The sequence below is a fragment of the Physella acuta genome, unplaced genomic scaffold (genome assembly GCF_028476545.2).
Source record: "Physella acuta isolate Inbredline_101_S28 unplaced genomic scaffold, ASM2847654v3 ptg000477l, whole genome shotgun sequence".
Lineage (NCBI taxonomy): Eukaryota > Metazoa > Mollusca > Gastropoda > Physidae > Physella > Physella acuta.
This window is the reverse complement of record NW_026731996.1, coordinates 25,197-44,888: the sequence shown is the minus strand read 5'-3', so window position 1 is coordinate 44,888 and position 19,692 is coordinate 25,197. Positions and strand designations below refer to the sequence as shown.

The window sequence follows — 19,692 nt, the reverse complement described above, 5'->3', positions numbered from 1 at the left end:
CAGTTAAATAGGCTCACCTCGGATCTTTAACAAGAAGTTTGGTAATGAAATCTTTTGCCTCACTGGAAATGTTTTCAAACTCTTCAGCATTGAAGTCCCATCTCGCCATGGTGACGTTTGATAAGGTTTCTGTTTCTGACTCGCCCATGAACGGGGAAAGGCCAGATAATCTGTGAAGGAAAGGTCAGTTTTAGTTTTAGACCGCCCGAGCTACAAATAGTAACGGCTAATCTGAATCTAGTGTGTTTTTTGAGTGTGTCGTGCAGTAGGGTACCTCATCATCCAAATGGTCAAACAGTTCTTATAAATCCCACTCCCAATCAGAAGTATCAAGTGTCCCCCTCCCCTCCCGGCCCCCACCTCCGATCAAAATGTCTGGGTAAAAACTGTTTTTAATCATCTAGTATAGTACTACTGAACTACAGATTTTTACTATATTTATCAAGACCTAAAGGGGTCATCCATAAATGACGTCACGTTTTTTGCCAGAACTCTGTCAACATAGAGTTTTTTTTTAATCAATTCCTTTTACAATTTATTAAAACCGTTTTCTAAAACGCAAAATAACGGCTAAAACTCGTTTTCTAACGTTGCTTTTTTATAATGCAAAAGTGTGACGTCACACCATCTGAACCCCTTACCACACACCGTCACAAAATCACGCCCCCCCCCTCCCCCCTACGAGTGTGACGTCATTTATGGACGACCCTAAAGGACAAATAACCAGTTCAGCTCCTGAGGAAAGGAATGTAGTATTGAATGTTGTGATAATGCGACCTTGATATCTGGAAGCAAAAGGTTTCCTATTATTATGTCCGTCACTAAAATTAAGGAATCCCTCAGAGTTTCTTCCAGGCATCCCCCCCCCCCCGAACAAAGTCTACCCCGCCTCCCAGAACGAAATGGAATTTATATAGAAAATATACACTTTTAACAGTGTCCGCCCCCCCCCCCCCCCCGGAAATTTGGAAATTTTAGTCCGCCCCCCCCCCCCTCCCCCGGAGAAAAACGTCTGGAAGAAACACTGCCTTCAAATGGCAATCCCCACTTACAACACATAGCAGATGACGCCAACACTCCACATGTCTGTCGCTGGGCAGATCGGGTCAAAGTTCACGACCTCTGGGGCCACGAACTCTGGGGTCCCAAACAGTACCCTAAGATCGTCTTTTGGACTGTACTTCCGGGCCAGGCCGAAGTCGATTATTTTTATCCTGTTCCCTTCTCGTGTCAGACAGAGTATATTTTCAGGCTGTGGAGTGGACAAAAAATTATGACATAAGCTTGGGACGGCTTGAACTAGCGGTAGAGAGCTAGACTACTAACACGAAAGTCTCGAGTTCGAATCCGGGTTAAAGTCGAATGTAACTGAGTCTACCCAGCTTTGATGGGTACCTAACTCACGTTAGGGAAACAAAGGCGGCTGGGCATAGAGATGACCGAACTATCCCTTCATATGCCGAGGTCTCTGAAGCAGATGAACTCTACTTCATGTCCCATGTGTCTTGGGCACGAACGGGAAAAGTTGGTGATGACATAAACATGTCCATAAACTCATAAACTTTCACAGAAAACTTTTCAAGTCCGGGAACTGGTTCTTGATATATCCTATTGTGTTGCATGATAACCAATCTCCACATACATGAAGCAATTTATAATGGCAGCATCATACAAATACTCCTTACCCAAGTATTTGTATGAAAATGCTGTTTTTAATACCCCAAAAAAAAAAACCCCAAAAAGTCTCGAGTTCGAATCCGGGTCCAAGTCAGTACAACGTCTCTGAGTCCACCCAGCTCTGATGGGTACCTAACTCAAGTTACGGAAAATAAAGGCGGCTCGACAAAGTTCTGACCACACCTTCCCATTATATGCCAAATAATTATGAACTGTACATCATCATCACAATGGATCGCTAGGTCTAAAGAGAATTTTCTTTTTAAAATTTTACTCCTTCCCCTACGACCCCTTCCCAACAAATAGACGTGCAATACACATTCAATTCGCATCTTGTTTGAAAATACATTATTTAAAAAGCAAATATGTTAGGGTTTAAACTACGCGTTAGCCTAAACCTAAATGTAAAGTAAGACTTCTAGATCAAGAATGATTATGTAGTTTCTTTAAAAAAAAATATATTCTTGGCCAATGCCTTCAATCGTACTAACTAAAGAACCTATGCTCTTTGCTGTTGCGAATATATTTCCATTGTTTGTCTGGGGGCGGGTTACATTGTAAGGTTCTAGAGATCAAACATACTCCTGGCTTCTATCGCAGAGTTGCATTTTTTTTGTACATCTTGCACATATTTCTTTTAACAATCTAGGATGGGGGGGGGGGGGGGGGGGGGGGGGGGGGGGGAAGGGGGGGGGGAGTGGAGAACGTTCCCTTTGCAACATTCTCCGAACGCCAATGCCAACAATCGAGTTTAACATTGAGCTCTATCATTGAAATGTCATTCTTTCTTTTTTTATTTCTTTTGGTCTCAAAAAACAAAAAGAGAAAAAAGAGAGCAAGGAGTAATTAGAACCGACTCACCGAACTGATCTATTGTCATGCGCAGTTCGCGAGAAACATAGCTCACCACATGGGGGAGTCAAAATCGTGCAAATTCGGTTGCCCGAATTCAATCTAGCATCTCTACACTAAGAACATAATGCGCAGATCGAAAATTTCCATGAAGGATTGTCCACAAGCTCAGGGAAGTAATTGATTATTGATAGAGCAGCATTTATCGGCCTTTGATAGTGCTGATAGGTTCTCAGACTTTTCTTTTGTTGTCAAATGAAAACTTACCGTATAATAAATAAATATAACCCGTCGAAGGAAATTATAAATGCTAATATTTTTACAATACAGTCTACAGTCTTAGTTTTCTTTTAAGTTAATGAGAAATTTTTGAATTTGTTTGCGATTTTTATTGTATGTATTGAAACGATTAGTTTTATCAGGCGCTAATATATATATATATATATATATATATATATATATATATATATATATATATATATATATATATATATATATATATATTTATATAAGCTATACATCAATAGCAGAAAAAATAATTTGAGACAGTTCGTTGAGAACTAACAGCTCTAGCAGGGGTTTTAATGGCACCAAGCCACAATACCTTCAAGCTAGTCAGTAAAAGAGACTGGGATAGAGTGAACAGATCAGCTACTTCTAAGATTCCTTTCAGTGGACAATATAGATGTGGCAGCATTATATGTACATAACACTCATTATGGTCTGTATGTTTAAATGTGCATGCATCTAAAGCCCCCCCCCCCTCACTTCCAAAAGGGACTTTCTGTGTAAGCCTCTATATGAAATATATACGAAACACACATGTTATATATATATATATATATATATATATATATATATATATATATATATATATATATATATATATATATATATATATATATATATATATATATATATATATATATATATATATATATATATATGTAAATGTAGTTTCATCTATAACTCCACCACCCACACCAAATTTTATCCCCGGGCACAGCAAGATGTATCAGCGCCGTCCAATCCTCCTCTAAGAGAAAATAGAATATATATGTAAAAAAGGAATAACTGTCTTCTTCACTTAGCTAGACCTAAGACATTTCGCAGTCTTCTGCCTAACCTTTATGCCGCTTACATCTGCGTTATTTTGAAGGTTTTACCGTATCTACATAAACACGGACTTGCCGGTAACGTTTCTTTTAGCGACGGAGATAGGGGGCAGGTAGTGACGTTGCGCACTGAGATAAGGGCCAGATAATAACGTTTACATCAGATACGCATGGATTGTCCTGTTGGTATCTATCTTCACATTTCTATCACCTACGTGATACCGGGGGTATCAGAACGCTGGCCACGACGTAATAATTATCTCGCGACTGTTTACAAACAAACTCTCGAGGTTAAGGCGCTCAACTCACGTTGTACGTTGCTCAAAGCACGCACAAGTACGGGCGTAATTGTACGATTTCTATGCCCGGGGCGGACTTAAGATACTAATTACACCATATACTTACATATATATATATATATATATATATATATATATATATATATATATATATATATATATATATATATATATGTATTTGTATATATATATATATATATATATATATATATATATATATATATATATATATATATATATATATATATATATATATATATATATATTTGTATTTGTATATATTTACTGCTCTAACCTTTTGCTGACCCCTCCACCCCACTCGCCCATATAACACCCCTTATCTACGCACTGTGTATATATAAGCTTACACATACATATATTTATTTATATAGTTAAGCTGAACATTCCCCAAAGTGCGCAAGTACATACATACAAATAAACCTTCCTAAGCAAAGACACAAACATATTACTCATAGCTGTTTCGTTTCTTTTTTCCCCCACCTCTTACAAGAAGCATTTTGTAACCCCACCAACAAACAAACAAAAAAAAAACCCTGCGCAAATGAAGAAATTTTGAACTTGGAATCATTTCTATGAGTGATGAGTCGACAAGGTAACCCGCCCCCCCCCCCCCCTTCCAGGTAACCACCCCCCTCCCCCATACGACTAGAAACCACTTGACGTGACTGATTCCTTTATAAGAAAAAAACTCGATACTGCCTTTAGAAACTGCGTTTGTGGGATAAAATAGCATAAAACATTCGATCGGTTATATCCGAAACATGAAAAGGGTAAATGTTATTTCTTTTTACGTCATAAACTTTTATTTACATCATTCAGCTTAAAACGGCAAGTTAAATAACGCCCATATTGAACAACATGTATTTTTTTAAATGTTATGTTTAATGAATGGACGTCCTCAATATTTTCGTCATCCGCATTGATTAGTGTAATTAATAAATAGTGAACTGTTGTATATCTACTGATTCGTTAACCTTCCGTTAATAGTAAACCTACACTGGGATAAGCAAAAGGCCTCTTTAACTTAACAAAACCTGGTCATAACTTTAAGCCTGTACCTAAACATAGTCCGAGCTTAACCTTTATCTAATAATAGCTACCTACAACATAAAGTAAAGTTAAGTTCCCCTCCCGAACCTGTCGGTCCAACAGCTCGACTTATGAAGGGATAGTGTGGTCAGCGCTATGCCCAGCCACCTTTATTTTCCCTAACCCATCAGGGCTGACTTGAACCCAGATTCAATTTCGAAACTTCCGGGTTAGCGGTCTAGCGCTCTATCGCTAGACCACGCCGTCCCCTACCTACAACATAACAGTAACAAAAAATCGTACACCTAACAGTGCAAATTTTCGATGCTCTTGGCGGGGAGTCGTAAAAATCGAGCACCTGTTACGGTGAAATGCGATCGTGACATGTAATTTCAGTGTTGAAGTGTTCAATTTTGACAGTTCCAAAACCGTTTCGCTAATCAAGTAAAATGGTGTAATTGATTTCTAGCACCCTTAAATTTTTAAAATTATCTTTTTTTTAAACTTCCTTAATAAATTCAATGTATAATTGCCACGTGATATCATTTAATTGAAATAAGGCTATCCTTTAGTATTATTTTAAAAACCCAGAAAAATTGCAATATTTCTTGTTGTAAATGTCAAAAATACTTCCTTCAAGATCGTTTAGAAGGGAATTGTTTTTGTTTTTTAGTTTTATTTTCTTAAGAAAGAGGAAGGCGTGGTCGAGTGTTAGGTCGTACGACTGCTAACCCAAAAGTCTCGATTACGTAGGAGGTCCGTGAGTCCACTCAGCTCTAATGAGTACCTAACTCAAGTTAGGGAAAGTAAAAGGCAGCTTGGCATAGTTCTGACCACACTATCCCTTCATATGCCGAGCTTACTTAAACAGGTGAACTCTACTTCACCTGCCAAATGAATGATCAGATTCGAATGTTTACATTATTTTAATTTTTTTTTTAAAATGTCAACGAAACTGCTTAACCAAGCGAATGAAAAAGAAATATCCATAGACGTAACAGTGGTTTTGGGTGTACCGAACCCTACCAGTTTCCATTGTGCATTGACCGAACCCTTCTTAGAAGTACAAAGTTATATTGTTCGCACTGACAAAATCCGATCGTGATTCATATGAGTCGGGTGTGTGTCTTGACCTTCGCCGAACCCCTGAGACTGACTCACCGAACATATTGGGGTTCGATCGAACCCTTACTCAACGAACCCCTGGGATTCAATTGAACCCATACTCAACGAACCTCTGGGGTTCGATCGAACCCTTACACAACGAACCCCTGGGCTTCGATCGAACCCTTACTCACCGAACCCCTGGGCTTCGATCAAACCCTTACTCAACCGAACCCCTTGGGGTAACCGAACCCCTGGGTTTCGATCGAACCCTTACTCACCGAACCCCTTGGGGTGACCGAACCTCTGGGGTTCTATCGAACCCAAGTTAAGAACCACTGAGCTAACATTAGACCCAAAAAAACGTAACATAAAGTACGTCTCTGTTATCTCATCGCTCGCGATCCCCTTCTCGGGAATTCTTCTGGAACCAGGTCAAAGTTCACGACTCAACTCAAACGATTGGAGCCACTTGTCAACAGGCCCCAGGGTGAGTCCCGCACACTTCGATGTACCTTTAGGTAAACCTGTTTGGCGTGAGTAAGAACACCCCCCCCCCCACCCCAGCCACTACTTCCCCTCACTCCCATGATGACTGAATTGTTATGTAACTTAAGGGAATGTGGTTGAACGGTGAAGTAATTTCTAACTCAAGTAGTTACATCTAGAGGTAGTTTTTTATTATGGAAATGTTAATCTAGCTAAGATACACTACATTTATTTTTATGGCGAAAAGATTTGTGTAAGATCCGGAGACAGGATTGTGGGACTGAAAAGTTAATCAGAATCAATACAATTCAACATATGATTTATTATGCACACACACACACGCACACACACACACACACACACATATATATATATATATATATATATATATATATATATATATATATATATATATATATATATATATATATATATATATATATATATATATATATATATATATGTATATATATATATATATATATGTATATATATATATATATATATATATATATATATATATATATATATATATATATATATGTATATATATATATAATAATATATATATATATAATATATATATATATATATATATATATATATATATATATATATATATATATATATATATATATATATATGGTGAAAGGACAAATGATCTCAGGACAAATGATCTCAGACAAAATATCTCACGGACAAATGATATCAGGACAAATGATCTCACGGACAAAAGATACCAGGACAAAATATATAAGGACAAATGATATCATGGACAAATGATCTCAGACAAAATATCTCATACAAAATTAGATCATTTGTCCGTGAGATATCTATATTTATAATATTGTAGGTTATCTTTTGATTTCTATGAAAACTCTGTGATACTGCAAATGTTACTGCAAATGTAATATTTATGCAGTAGTGTGAGAGAGAAAGAGAGTTATAATGCGGATAGATCAACATTCTATTCTTTCCAATCTTTCGGCCAAAAATATTGGAAATTCCATCTTTTTTTTTTTGGAAACACTTAAAATAAACTTCTTTCTTTTACCGAATTAATTAAAATGTGTTCAAATTATTGCGCCCACTCTCTTTAGAACTTTATTATTTAAACTCTGAACGGATAATGAGCAAACTATTACCAGCCCCCCCCCCCCCCCCCCTCTTCCCCATCAAAAGAAATTGGCTCAACTCAAAGGTAGCACATTGCCCCAATTGAAATGCCGTTAATTTTTTAGCACCAATAAACCCAGTCGCCTACCACGGCGTTGTCTGTACCCCCCTCCCCCCCTCCATTATCAATAATTAATTCCATGTCGTAAACAAAGCTCTGACGTAAATGGGGGCTGTGACGTAAACAAACGGGTTTTACCGTCCACCCACAGTTGGGTTGTCTAAAAACTAAAACAAGGCCGATTGATCGAGTGTCTGTTTCTAATACCATTCTCATTTTTATACTTTTGTTTTCATTTTACGATTACTTTTTGCTTGCACGTAGCCTTTCATGTGGGTTTCAGCTGTTGCGGTGGCCTATGCTTTCATGTGGGTTCCATCTGGTATGGTGGCCTATGCTATCGTCTAGGTTTCATCTGTTGTGATGGCCTATGAAATTAACCCACGTCAGCTGGTAAAATTGTTTACGCAGACAATTACGTGGAATTTTAGCGTTGATCTTTCTGTACTGAGCCAGCTTCGACTCGAACCGCCATTTACATGTGTTGTAAATCTTGGATAAACTGCTCTTTAATCCTTTAATTCGTCGTAGTAATGTAGATGGTTCTAATTACTGGAAACCAACACAAAAATCATTAATTATTTTTAAAAATGTCTTGTTTTTTTTTATAGATAATTTGTACTGAGGAATTATTTTCCTGATATATTTTGCCTTTTATATTTTTTTCCCGTGATGTATCTTGTCCTGAGATATTCTGTGCAGAGTTTCTCCCCCCTCCCCCCCCCCCCCCCCCCCCCCCACCGAACGAAATGGAACTTATATAGAAAATATATACTTTTAAGTGTCCGCCCCTCCCGGAAATTTTTTGGTGCCCCCCATCCCCGGAGAAAAAAGGCTGGAGGAAGCACTGATATATATATATATATATATATATATATATATATATATATATATATATATATATATATATATATATATATATATATATATATATATATATATATATATATATATATATATATATATATATAATCAGATGTACAATATCTAGACCTAAATATGAAAAGGTGTCTCTAAATGACGAAACTTAAAGTTCACGAACTCCACCACCGTGGTAGACAGTCCATCTGTTTCCTATAACATCCACCATTATTTTTCCTCTATTTTTTCCCCGTCCTCCCCGCCTCTCTGACACGCAACAGATTGCCCGTCCCCGGGCCTTAGAAGCCGATATTTCCAGCACACCTGCACAGGTTCGCTCGTGGCTCCAGTCATAATGTGAGAAATGACCCCTGACCTTCTCGGGTTCCGGGGCCCCAGCCACGTCACCGTCTCCTGTTACTGTATTGCCTTTATCATTTGATTTTTTTTTTCCGAACATCGCACGCGCCTGCTCGTGAAGAACCCCATGTCAAAGATGGCTGCCTTTTTGTTTTCTTTTTTTTTTATTTAAAGTCTCATTTTGTCCTGCAGATTCAACCTTTCTTTATATCTTGGCGTGTTTCAAACAAATTATTTTTAGCCCCGTTTTACATACGAATTCCGAGTGTCCGGAATGTGGGCCCGTAGCTCGTCTAAATTTTGCATGGCGGTCCATACCTTTTTTGTTCCTAACTTCAAGATGGTTGAAAGGTGGCGATTGATTTTATCTATTGAATTTACGACTAATTAATGGATGTTTACAAAGGACTAATTAGTTAAAGGAAAACGATCGACTTTTGTTTTAAAGACAGGAAAAACAATAAAAGTTCCTTTTTAGACCTAACGATCTATTAGACAGAAGAAGTAGAATTCATTTTATTTTAAAACTCGGCAAATGAAGGGATGGTGTGTTGTGAGCACTATGCCCAGTCGCCTTCACTTTCCTTAACGCAAGTCAGGTACCCATCATAGCTAGGTGGACTCGGGAACGTGATACAGTCTTGTAAAGAAGCTAACCACTCTAAACTAGACAGACTACATTGTAATGTTAAATCGACCATATATTGTGCCCATGTTAACAGAAGCTAACGTATATGCTTAAGTAGGCATGATGGCCTACCATCTTAATCTATAGGAAGGAAACCTACCCCTTCAAGATAGATCACAAGTTACTTGCCACTAATGTACATGTTTAACGTAAGCCTACCATTTCAGTCGTAGTGTATAGGAAACCTACCCCCCCCCATCAAGACGAATCAGATGTACCCAGCAGATAATGTACATGTTGCAAGTAGATATGATAGCCTAGCACCTTAGTGTATAGGAAACCTACACCCCTTCAAGATAGATTACATATAACCAGCATATGATGTACATGTTTGAAGTAGACATAACAGCCTACCATCTTAGTGTACAGGAAACCAACCCCTTCAAGATAGATCACAAGTTACTAGCCACTAATGTACATGTTTAACGTAAGCCTACCATTTTAGTCGTAGTGTATAGGAAACCTTCCCCTATCAAGACAGTTCAGATGTAACCAGCTGATAATGTACATGCTTGAATTAGGCACGACAGCCTACCATCTTAGTGTATAGGAAACCTACTCCCATCAAGACAGATCTGATGTAATCAGCAGATAATGTTCATGCTAGAAGTAGACAGAGTTTCTTCCAGGCATCTCTTCGGGGGGGGGGGGGGGGGGGGGCAAAGCGCCCCCCCCCCCCCCCGAAAAATTTTTACCGCCCTCCCCCCCCCCCCCGAACGAAATGAAAATTATATAATTTATATAGAAAATATATACTTTTAACAGTGTCCGCCCCCCGAAGAAAGTTTACCGCCCCCCCAAAGATTTCAAGTGCCCCCCCCGGAGAATAAAGTCTGGAAGAAACACTGGAAGTAGACATGACAGCCTACCACCAGTGTTTCTTCCAGACTTTTTTCTCCGGGGGGAGGGGGATGCCTGAAAGAAACTCTGCCTACCACCTTAGTGTACCAGAAACCAACCCCCATCAAGACAGACCACAACGTAATGTTGTATCGACCATGTTAGCAGCTGCTAATGTCCAGGCACTTCCTTCCTCCACAGGTGCAACGTACACTGACGTACACACCAGACTAGTTCATGGATGGGGGAGGAAGGGCAGCTATACCAACTCAAAACCTGGTAACGAACTTGGATTTTTTAAAGGATTTTTTTAGGCTTTAGCGCAAGATCACACTGCCCTGGTGTTTAAATGAAAGAGTTCCAAACTTTTTTACTTGATTTTTTATTTTTTTTTACGCACGGCTGAGTTTCTTTGGCAAGCAAAATACATATGGCAATCGCTCAAAAGTTGATAGGAAACTACACATTAGATATAATACTAATGAAATGTCTTCACTATAACTGAAACGGTATTTAAGTTCTCGTGAATACCGACACACACAGATATAGCGACGCGTGGTTGAATAGTAGAGCGTTCGACTGCTAACCTGAAAGTCGTGAGTTTATGTCCCGGGCTAGAGTCCGTTAGATGTTCTTGATTCCACCCAGCTCTGATGGGTACCCGACTCACGTTGGGGAAAGTAAATGGCGGCTGGGTATACTCTATCCCTACTTATGCTGATGTCACTGAAACATGTGAATTCTACTTCACCTGCCAATTGACGGGTTTACGCAGACATACAGACAAAATAGGAAAAAAAAAGTTTTTTTTCGGGAGTTGTAAAACGTCTAGATTTTTCTTATAGGAACGAAATTTCTATTGAAGCAACTATTTCATGTGCTTGCTTAACCCTGCAGACTTACTGTAGACTTACTGTAGGCCCGGATATGGAAGATAATATGGAACACTCTGAGTAGAGGAAGGTGGTGTAGTAGGCCAACACTCATCCATTGGCTATAGAGTAGGGGTTCGGTTGATGAACGAAGGACACCCTAATGCCATATTTGTGAGGACAGTCTGCGTTAGTGTGAGAAGCCTGTCCTGGTATTCAAACGAATATAGTTGGTTTGGAAGTTATTTACTGTAAACCAACAAGGGTCACTTTGTATCAGTAGGAGGAGTTAATCCTTTACTGGCATGAGTGCATGTTTTTAGCGCAATTTCCATACTGACAATTGCGATTATTAACTCGTCAAGGATGGATGTGTGCCCGATGTGTGTCCGATGTGTGTCCGCAGCTTTAAGTCGTAACTCCTCCTCAACGAAGCAATATCGAGGACTAGTTCCTAAAGCAAATATGTTAAGAAAGTTCCGAGGATGATTGTGGGCCAAAAAAATTCCCGGAATTCCTTCCTGGATTTCCCGGAAAAGCAAAAAAAAAACTCGAAAAAATGCAGTTGTTGGCCCATATCTCGGCAACCAGACCTCTTAGCGACTTGAAACATGTACCAATCGATTCCTGCCATAATTTAGAACAATATTGCCGAAGAAAGTTTTCAAAAATTTCTTTTTGTTCGGTCACAAAAAATTAATTAAGGAAATTGCGCTTAAATTGTCACTAGACTTTTTATTAACTTGTTTTAGGTTTCAGTGGGAGGACTTATTGTTTTTCGGCAAATACGTGCATGTTATTTAGGTTTGATTGAAAGGAGTTAGTGTTTTTCTGTCTTTAAGTGCATGTTGTTTGTGTGGGAGGAGTTAATCTTTTCCTGCCAATTATTGCATGAGTGGGAGGAGTTAATCCTCTACTGCGGCCAATTTATGCCCAAACGAGTGCCCGTAGTCTGAAGTGAACAGAATTTTTCCTGACAACAGGAAGTCGTGAATGGGTGCATCGAGAACTGGGCAAGGTCGTTCTAATTACCGGCACTTACCAAAAATTGACGTGATCTCTCACAGCCGCACCCGGCTCCTTGAGATTTTAAATAATCACGCCTTGAGCAATTTGTCTTAATTTAATTGCCGTCTTTAAGAGTGCGCCGTTTTGTTGTAGTTATTTTTAGACATTTTCTCAATTTCTTAGTAAACAGCTAATCAACTCCTAATCATTACTAGCATAAAATAATTAAATCCAAAGCGAGAAATAGTTTGTTTTGTGTTCATTTGCGAATGGTTTTTCAGGTTATAACAATACAGTTCATTCTTTGTTTTTTTTTAATGCCCGTACGTAAAAAAAAACCCAGCGCATTACAATTTTCCAACGGCTTGATGAAGGTTGTGCTAAGCAGTGAAATTGGCCACACAAAATACAATTTGATTTTTTTTAGACGCGCTTAGAAAAGAGGTCGGCTCTACTTCACCTTCACTAACTACGCCTCCACCCGATACTGTATATTTTTACCAAACACTTTTAGCCTCCAATGTACTTTTTCAGTAATCATTTATTTACCAAGTTCTCTAAAGGACTACACCCATGACATATATTTTTACTTTTACCTCTAAGGGCCACTTCCATCTCCTTATATTTCTAAGTAAGTAAAGTTTCCCTTTTCGAACCTGACTGTCTGTGGGTCAAGTGAAGTAGAGTTCACCTGTTTATGTGACCTCGAAATATGAAGGGATAGTGTGAACAGCCGCCTTTACTTTCCCCGACGTGAGTTAAATACATCGGAGCTGGGTGAACTCAAGGACGTTCTTCTGACTTCTACCGGATTCGAACTCGACACTATCGGGTTAGCGTTCTATCGCTCTACCGCTATGCCACGCTGTCCTAACCTTATATTTTTACCAAGTATTATTTCCATCAAATGCAATCCTCCCGCGGTCATGTGTTTACCTTATACTTTCAACTTTTAATGTACTCACCTTCATGTCCAGATGAAGGATGCTCTGAGAATGCATGAAGGAAACCCCGTCGCAGATCTGTCTCATGAACATGACGCACGCGCGCTCCGTGAGTATAAAATCGTCGTTGATTACTCGCTCGAACAGCTCACCCCCATTGACCCTGTTGACAAACACAAAGTCTTTTTATCTACACTTTGATAGCAGGGTTTTTATTTGCAACTCCTGTTTTGATAATAAATTTAAAAAAAACAACATAAAGTCCTTTTATGTACACATTGATAGCAGGATTTTTTTTATTTGCAACTCCTGTTTTAATAATAAATAAAAAATACATAAAGTCCTTTTATGTACACTTTGAAAGCAGGACTTTTTAAATTTGCAACTCCTATTTTAATAATAAATAAAAAAGAACACAAAGTCTTTCTATGTACACTTTGATAGAAAGGTTTTTAAAAAAATTGTTTAGACGTCCTATTTTGTTTGTGAAATCTTATGCTAAGGGTAAAAAAACGACCGAAGACTTAAACTAATAACTAACGCAATGTATGGTCGAACAGAAAATTAAGCATTTATTTTTTTAAAGCCATCTACAAATGATTTGATTTGGAAAGAAAAAACAAATTGAATAATAGTATTATTTAACCTAGAAAAACATTCAGTGAGTTAAATTATCAGATTGCTTGAAGATTTTGTACATTAAAACATTAATAAGATAAAAAATGTTTTAGGTAAAATTAATTGAAATCCAGCAAAAACTCTTTTTTTTACAAATAATTTATAGCAGTCTGTTTTAAGACTTGACGGTTATTATGAAAGATGCAGTTGAATTCATCTATTTCTGGTAAATCTGCTCAAAATGTGATAGAGTGCTTAGCACTTTACCCAGCTGTCTAAAATGATGATTGGAAACAAAACATAAAACTAAAGAAAATAAATGTCACTTAAGACTTACAGTTCTATGACCAGACAAAAGCTCTGCTTAAAAGAGTTTATTGTCAGATATTCAGTATTTATAAGGAAACAAAACAAAAGGAAATGTAATCAGACACTTACAGTTATATGACCAAAAAAAAACAACAAATGTCACTAAAGACTTACAGTTCTATGACGAGATAAAAGAAATGTAATCAGACACTTACAGTTCTATGACCAGACAAAACAAATGTAACCAGACACTTAAAGTTCTATGACCAAACAAAACAAACGTCACTTAAGACTTACAGTTCTATGACGAGACAAAAGAAATGTAACCAGACACTTAAAGTTCTATGACGAGACAAAACACATGTAACCAGACACTTACAGTTCTATGACCAAACAAAACAAATGTAACTAGACACTTACAGTTCTATGACGAGACAAAACACATGTAACCAGCCACTCACAGTTCTATGACGAGACAAAACACATGTAACCAGCCACTCACAGTTCTATGACGAGACAAAACACATGTAACCAGCCACTCACAGTTCTATGACGAGACAAAACACATGTAACCAGCCACTCACAGTTCTATGACGAGACAAAACACATGTAACCAGCCACTTACAGTTCTATGACGAGACAAAACACATGTAACCAGCCACTCACAGTTCTATGACGAGACAAAACACATGTAACCAGCCACTCACAGTTCTATGACGAGACAAAACACATGTAACCAGCCACTCACAGTTCTATGACGAGACAAAACACATGTAACCAGCCACTCACAGTTCTATGACGAGACAAAACACATGTAACCAGCCACTTACAGTTCTATGACGAGACAAAAGCTCTGTTTGTTCTCAAAGGCGTCGTACAGCTGCAACAGTCGGGGGTGCTGCAAACTTTTCATGATCTCCACCTCGTTCATGATGTCCATCCGGTCCTGGGGCCCGTTGACCTCTATAAACTTGGCCGCGAGTTGTCTCCCTGTTCGCCTCTCTTTACAGCGTTTGACCTCCCCGAATTTTCCTCTGTTGACGGAAGTTATCTTAGTATTACTACTATCGTATTATTGGCGTTGAAATATCACTTTCTGTTTATATTGCTCGTAGTATTACGGGAAGTTACCTTAGCGTTACGGGAAGTTACCATAGCGTTACAGGAGTTACCATAGTTACTTTTGTGTTACGGAAGTTACCATAGTGTTAGGGGAAGTTACCATAGTGTTAGGGGGAGTTATCATAGTGTTACGTAAAGTTACCAAAGAGTTAAAGGAAGTGACTATAGTGCATAGGGAAGTTACCATAACGTTATTATCGATTGTACTACTTCGTATCCGTATATTTTCTAGGATAGAACTTGTCTTAAGGTAAAACTACCATTGTCGTATTATCATATTTTCTATGTGGGTAAGACTTTTAAGCAAGTATCAAAATATCTGAGTTTAAATATTTAAAACATTTTTATAACTAAACAAAAGACGACTAAGGTTTAGCTTTAATTCCCCTTACAACACACATTTGAAATACCTTTTACAGGTCTATTCCTCTACCATCTATACTTTGTAACTTTAAGATCTATTTCTCTACACATCTGTAATGTGTAACTTTATAGGTATATTTTACAGGTCTATTTCTCCACACATCTATACTGTATAAGATTTTCTGTCTATTTCTCTACACATCCCAACTGTGTAACTTTTACATTTCTACTTCTCCACACATCGTAAGTTTTACAGGTTTCCACATATCGTTGCCGTGTACGTTACTCGATGTTTTCCCATGCAGCCCGTATGTTTTCCTACGGCATGTCAGCCCCGTCTTATCTATCTACATCAATAGAACACTTCCGCTGGTTAATTATCTCTATTTTGGTGGGAAATTTTCTCTGTTCTATCTCAAAGCTATCTGACAACATGTGGACTTAGATTATAGCCCACACCTTCTTTGCTGCATCCATGTTAACTTATCAGTTTATACATATGGTGGGATTATTCAGGGGCGTAGTTAATGTGTGTGGGGCAGGGGTGTGTCCCGGGCGTTTTAGATTGTAGCCCACACATTCTTTACTGCATCAATGTTAACTTATCAGTTTATACATCTGGTGGCTTTATTCAGTAGCGTAGTTAATGTGTGTGGGGGTGAGAAGCAAAGGTGTGTCCCGGGCGTTATTTTGACATGTAGATGAAAGGAGTGACTGAAAATACCTAAAGGTCAGTTGTAAAAATGTGCTCACATGGGGCGTCAAAAGGATTTTATTGCTAGGGACGGCGTTGGGGTGGGGGAGGGGGAGTATTGGAATTAATCTTAAACAATTCCCACAGATTAACTTTTGTTATTTATTAGACAAATTTTTTTCATATTGATATAAAAACAACTACAGGACAGAACATCATCGCCTTAAGGTTTTCATTTTTACTTACGTCGCTGTTATGATCAGCGTTGGGATTGAGATTAGGACTCGGGTCAAGTTCAAGGGCAAGATTTATTTTTCCACGACTGCTATATTAGTTAAGGATTGGGATTGAGGTAAGCAATCAAGTCAAGTTCAAGAGTCGGATTTATTTTTAAAAGAACACATAAGGGTCAGTTATAGTTAATTTCTGCGGTTGACTAAATATATGGATAGGTTAGTATAACGATGCTTAAGATATACAGTCTGAAATACACCTTATCAACATTTGAATAATCCAAAAAGAAAAGCAGGCAGAAATCGGAGTCAATGGCCTCAATGGCACATAATCATAAATACTTAATTGTGTTGGAGAGGTACCCTTCCAACACTAAAATTAAGAACGCAGAAGAAGAAAGAACATTTGAATAAGTATATATTTTATATATAACTTTATAAGTTAAGATATATCAAGACAATACTTACTTTCCCAGCAAAGAATCCACATTGTAGAAGTCTGTAACCCATTTGTCTTTTTTCACTAACACATCGCGTCTTTCAAACGGCGCTTCCTCATCTGTTTTTCATGCAAAAAAATAAAATAAATACTATAAGTATAGCAGAAGTGAAGAAACGTGTTTCAAAATGCAGGACATGACGTCATACCGTGGCGCCATCTTTCGGGAGGTTAAAAATGACAGCGGTGGTGAGAAATAACGAAACAAAGAACGCTTTTGATAGATTTAGAGAAATCTAAATGAGATCACCGCTCGGGAGGTAGAAGAAATATTGTCTTAAGATTGTAGCAGACGACAGCAAATAAACTGTTCAGACCCGGTGACTCACGCTTTAAATAAATTATAGGGTGTTGTTTATCCGTTTCCGTTTTGTAAACAAACGCGGTAAGAAAAAAAAAAAAACAGGAAACGTAACAGTTTTTTTAAAGGGGTGTGTGGGTAAGACATTCTCGTTTCTGTAGTTTCCGTTGTTTGGACTGTACGTTTCTACCCTGGTTCTATCTGTACTTCCGGGTGTCTGTCTGCTGTCTAAGTGTGAGGCGGTGTACTGTAACTCGACAGTTAAAGTTTAACTGAAACGAAGGCGTGTCAATGTCTAGAATTAAAACAAAGCGGTTTTTTTTAAGGTCTGGAAAGTTAATGAGGTGTGGGTGGATTATTTGTCAATCAGCCACGCCCTTTTTAAATGTATTTGCTAGCACTGATGTCTAAATGCTTTTTTTATACTGTATTTATTATGTCAAACTGACGTAGACCTATCTAACATGATATTAAACTTAGTATAAGCTAAAAAAATTCACCCCCCCCCCAAAAAAAAAAAAAAACAGTATTTTTTCTTTTGCTGTTATCGTTACTCCAACATTAACCTCCGTTCTAACTTCTAACCCTAGCCCAAATCTTATACCTAACCTAACCCATGTATTTTTGGGCTGGTATCGATACTCCGCCTATAACCTCGGTCCTAACCCTAGCCCAAATCCTAACCCAACCCATTTATTTTTTGCTCCGCCTCTAACTTCGGTTCTAACTTTAACCTTAATCCTAAAACTAACATTGAAAGAAGTCAAAAATACCGATACTCAAATCAAAGACCTCTAGCTTTTGTACATTATGTAATGTCGCTGAAGTGTGTGGGGGGGGGGGGTGGCTTTCACCCTGAATTACTTCACGGGGTGTAACACGGCCTAGTGTCGCCAATAGAAAAAGGTACCAAGTCTCACAACGCCATCACTTCTCTAGCTACCCACAGGTTTAACTTGTTCCTTTACCATTGAGATTCGAGTCCATAGCGTTAAGGAAGGCGAGTCGAAGATGTACTTCTACATGTTATTTTCTAAATCGTTTATAACCCATGGAAAAATTATTTTTTTGCGCTCACTGTAAAAAAAAAACCCAAAAAAAAACAACTCGTCTTTAAATCGTGTTTACGTTCCCTTTTTACCCCTCCCCCCCCCCCCACACACACAGACACACCCCACGCCTTTAGCAGATACACGCTGATCATCCCAGAGTTAGATACAGAACGATATCGCAAGCTTCCGAAAACATTCGTCACGCTTGATCGAGCACGGGGCTAAACTAACTCCCACTACCTGATTGGTTCTGACGCTTACGCGTGGGTACAGGAGGGGGGGGGGGTCGAAGAGGTAAATATTTGGGTATGTTTGCACTGTTTTAGCCATCATTTCCCCATCTTTCAATCTGTAATAGGGGGGGGGGGGTGGGAGGAGGAAAGTCGTCTTTATAGTTTGTAGTTAGTGTTTTAGTACTTAATCCTTTAACCATCATTCCCCCACATATTTCAATCTGTAATGGGGGGTGGGGAGTTGCCTGGTATGTAGTTAGTGTTTTAGTACTTATTCGACGAAGGCGCGGCAAAAAAAAAATGAATCAACACCCCCACACCCCTTGCCTACTTCCCACACCCGCGTACTACGATTCTAAAGTGTATAGTAAATCTTGCACTTTCTTACTAAAAGAGTGTTGTTGTTGTTTTTTTTTTTTTTACTGTAAATATTGACGGTGTCGGTTTCAGTGGAGGCTCAGCCGGTAAAACATATGGCACTGCCAAAACCTGTCAATAACAGACTGCGTGAGTGCCTGGCATAAGCGAGACTCCTTTAGCGTGAGTAAACAGATCTAAAATTAGAAGCCGCCCCTGCCCTGATTGTAAGGTTCCATTACAGGGTTTAAACGACGATGTTGAGGTTTAATTCAATACAGATGTAAGGGGTTTACTTCATTACAGATGAAAGGGATTTAATTTATAACGGATGGAAGGGGTTTAATTCATAAAAGATGAAAGGGGTTTAATGCATAACAGATGATTGGGGTTTAATTCATAACAGATATATGAACAATCTACTTTTTAACATATAAGGTAAATCTACTTCACAACATATAATGGTAATTTACTTCATAACATATAAGGGGGATTTACTTCATAATAGTTAATTA

The 19,692-nt window shown here is 38.3% G+C and overlaps 1 protein-coding gene across 2 annotated transcripts in view; it reads right to left on the bottom strand.

The window, feature by feature from the left end:
• The window catches only part of LOC131944042 (myosin light chain kinase 2, skeletal/cardiac muscle-like), a 37,542-nt gene that overhangs the window by 2,779 nt on the left and 15,071 nt on the right, over positions 1–19,692 (bottom strand). For both annotated transcript variants that reach the window (XR_009386988.1, XM_059304501.1), the window contains exons 3-7: positions 17,204–17,294; positions 15,154–15,357; positions 13,418–13,559; positions 1,053–1,252; positions 18–170 (exon numbers count right to left, since the gene is read on the bottom strand). Coding sequence is in view for 1 of the 2 variants with exons in the window: in XM_059304501.1 (XP_059160484.1) it covers positions 18–170; positions 1,053–1,252; positions 13,418–13,559; positions 15,154–15,357; positions 17,204–17,294 (790 nt within the window). In the remaining variant the exon portion in view is untranslated. The remainder of the gene's footprint in view (positions 1–17; positions 171–1,052; positions 1,253–13,417; positions 13,560–15,153; positions 15,358–17,203; positions 17,295–19,692) is intronic.